This window comes from Sinocyclocheilus rhinocerous, unplaced genomic scaffold (genome assembly GCF_001515625.1).
Source record: "Sinocyclocheilus rhinocerous isolate Xijiao unplaced genomic scaffold, SAMN03320098_v1.1 scaffold3119, whole genome shotgun sequence".
In the NCBI taxonomy this organism is placed as follows: Eukaryota; Metazoa; Chordata; class Actinopteri; order Cypriniformes; family Cyprinidae; genus Sinocyclocheilus; species Sinocyclocheilus rhinocerous.
In genome coordinates this window covers 173593-176992 of record NW_015632029.1, presented here as the reverse complement: position 1 = coordinate 176992, position 3400 = coordinate 173593, and the positions used below count along the sequence as shown (strand labels likewise).

The following is a 3400-nucleotide window of genomic DNA, read 5'->3' as shown; positions in this document are numbered from 1 at the left end:
ACACACACACACGCGCTCACCCGCACACACACACACACACACACACACACACACGCACACACGCACGCACACACACACACACACACTTCTATAAATACTGTGCTTCTGAAAGCGTCTCTGATCGTCGCAGCGGTTCATTATCATTTGTCTCTTGAGCGTCTGCAGTTGTCAGTGTGATGTGATCCTCATAACGCTCACTGAACCATCAGCCAATCAGAATCCATCCTGCTTTAAAGAGCTCAAGCAGCAGATGACAAAACTGCAGCGTGTTAATAATAAACAATGTTATCGTCCATTGGTCTGTATACAATTATAGTTATCATTATTGCTGAATTTATCAACATAGTTAATATTGTTACATTTTTAAAGTTATCATCATTATAGTTGAGTGTTTGATTGTGTCCTGTGACTCCTCCCACAGCTGTAACTGTAACGCTCAGACTCCGCCCACTGTGAAGGTGGCGGTGGCGGGTGATCAGAGCTATCTCAGTACAGTGCTGCGCTTCTTTGTAGAGCAACTGGCCAATAAGACGCCTGATTGGCTGAGCTACATCCGCTTCCTCATCATCCCCATCGGTGAGTGCTGACGCTGATCGTGAGCCCATAATGCTGCTTTATTATGTGTCCGGTGAGTTTTACACGCTATCCGTGTCTGTCTCGCAGGTTCCCATCCTCTGGCCAAGTACGTGTCGACATTCGACAGTAAGTTCAACAGTATGTTCATGGACCCGTCATGGAGGGAGCTGTTCTGCCGGTCAGAGACTCCCAGCGCAGGTACTGACTGATGTGTGTGATGTTAATGAAGCGTAAATGAGCCTCTCGGATGTGTTTGTTAGTGAGAGCTCAGTGAGGGGAAGATATTCAGGGACTGACAGATGTGTGAGTGTCTGTTTCACCTGCATCTGTCTCACATTAGACTCATTTCTCTTCAGACCTCACTCATTCTCACATTTGCCCTTATTCTCCCACCGACTCGTCTTGCGCTCATTTACACGAGTGTGACTCTGATGTTCATATGGAGATCAAACTGCAGCGGAGTCGTGACATTAACTACTGACTGTCCATCTGACTGTCTGTCTCTCTGACCGTCTGTCTGTCTCTCTTTCTGTCTGTCTGTCCGTCGGTCTCTCTGTCCTTCTCTCTTTCTGTCTCTCTCTCTGTCCGTCTATCTGTCTCTCTGTCTGTGTGTCTCTCTGTCTGTGTGTCTCTCTGTCTGTCTGTGTGTCTCTCTGTCTGTCTGTCTGTCTGTCTGACCGTCTGTCTGTCTCTCTGTCCATCTGTCCGTCTCTCTGTCTCTCTGTCTGTCCGTCTCTCTGCCTGTCTGTCTGTCCGTCTCTCTGTCTGTCTGTCCGTCTCTCTGTCTGTCTGTCTGACCGTCTGTCTGTCTCTCTGTCCATCTGTCCGTCTCTCTGTCTCTCTGTCTGTCCGTCTCTCTGCCTGTCTGTCTGTCCGTCTCTCTGTCTGTCTGTCCGTCTCTCTGTCTGTCTGTCTGACCGTCTGTCTGTCTCTCTGTCCATCTGTCCGTCTCTCTGTCTCTCTGTCTGTCCGTCTCTCTGCCTGTCTGTCTGTCCGTCTCTCTGTCTGTCTGTCTGACCGTCTGTCTGTCTCTCTCCACAGACACTGTTGATGTAGCTGGACGGATCATCCAGTATCTGGCTGGAGCGAATGTGTCTCATCAGTTTCCCATCTCTGAAGCCATGCTCACCTACAGACAGAAGAGGTACGTTTGTGTGTGTGTGTGTGTTCAAACGATCCTTCAGGAAGTAGCTCAGATTTAGCTTTACTTGATTCTCTGTGAATCATTTTGTAGAAAAATCACTGCGTCTCAAATCTGATCCTCAGGATCTTTTGAGGAGCGTTTGTTTCCAGAAGCTTTACTTTCACTGTTCCTCAGCGGAGGAATGATCTTCACAAGGGTTATTCTATACTCTTATAAATACCCCTTTTTTCTTTACTTGATTCTCCATCAATCATGTTTTAGTCTCAAATCTGATCCTCAGGATCTTTTGAGGAGCGTTTGTTTCCAGAAGCTTTACTTTCACTGTTCCTCAGCGGAGGAATGATCTTCACAAGCCTCCAGAACATCTCAGATCTTCTGAGGAGCCTTTATTTCTTCAGCTCTCAATCACTGCATTATATGTTTGGATCATTTCAATCTCATCTTACTGAGACAGATTACTGCAGATATAGAGCAACCACTGATATTTAGATCATTTTATATCAGTATCTGCTGTACTGTTATACAGATCTCACTGATTTACATCACAAGCAGCAGAACTTCATCAGATAAATATCAGCATCTGCAGCAAATTCATATTTTTGCTCTGTTTAATTCGCTGAATAAAATCGAGCTGTTTTTTCCTCCATATTCTCACTGTATCAGACTATACGAGCTATAAAAGCCTGACAGATCAAATATGATACTCAACATAAAACATGCAACCTTTTTTGGGGGGAGGGGGATTTAAAAAATATTTTGTGTAAATTGTCAATAAACTGTTCCATTTCAATAAAATAGATTTTTCTGACTATTATTTCATGTCAGGCTTTACAGAGGCAGATGTGAAAATGTGCAAACAAAATGAGTGTTTAAAAACATGATTAAAACAAAGGTTATTAATAAGTTCTACAAACTCGAACTGCTCAGGTACTAAGGTGAGGCTGGAGTTCATCCGCTAACAAGAGCCAGGTTGAGCTTCACTCACAAACTCAATCCAGCAGCGCTGACTCCCTCTAGTGACGCACACACACACACACACACACACACACACGCCTGATTTGAGTTAACACTTGCCTCATTCATTTTGTTCAGCAAATAAAACCATTATCAAGAACAAGAGTTAATGCAATCAATTTGATGGATAAAAACCAAACATGCATTTGCATGCATTTGATTCTGAGTGATGAGATATTGTGCTTGTTTTAATATAATATTTCCTATTTTAATCTAGTTCATAGGAGCTGATGTCTGCACATCCTCTGACTGACTCATTATTATATATTAATAACACTTCTGCACTCGTTTTCTTCTCATCTTTTGTTTGCATTCCAAGGAAGAGGAGTTTGTATTTAGATTTTTACATCAGGTATCTGACCTCTGACCTCTACCGTTCCATCTTTACATGTGATTGGCTGTCCACCTCCAGTCACACGAGCTTCCCTGTCATCGCTCAGAGCTCGTGTGTGTCATATAAGTCTCTCAGACGTCACACACGCGCATCGACCCCTGAAGATCTGCGGATCTTTGTGAATCCTGTGCGCCGTTCTGCTGCTCTCACTGTCTGATCTGACAGGATATGAACACACACACACACTCACACTCACACTCACTCACTCACACACACACACACACACACACACACACACACACACACACACACTCACACTCACACACACTCAC

The 3400-nt window shown here is 44.2% G+C and overlaps 1 protein-coding gene across 2 annotated transcripts in view; it reads left to right on the top strand.

Moving 5' to 3' along the window:
• LOC107742077 (phosphofurin acidic cluster sorting protein 1) overlaps positions 1-3400 on the top strand; it is a 49392-nt gene that overhangs the window by 41182 nt on the left and 4810 nt on the right. The window contains exons 16-19 of one of the 2 annotated variants that reach the window (XM_016554938.1): positions 422-576; positions 664-774; positions 1618-1720; positions 3054-3086. In XM_016554938.1, the coding sequence (XP_016410424.1) occupies positions 422-576; positions 664-774; positions 1618-1720; positions 3054-3086 (402 nt within the window). The remainder of the gene's footprint in view (positions 1-421; positions 577-663; positions 775-1617; positions 1721-3053; positions 3087-3400) is intronic. The other variant, XM_016554939.1, reaches the window with a different exon arrangement.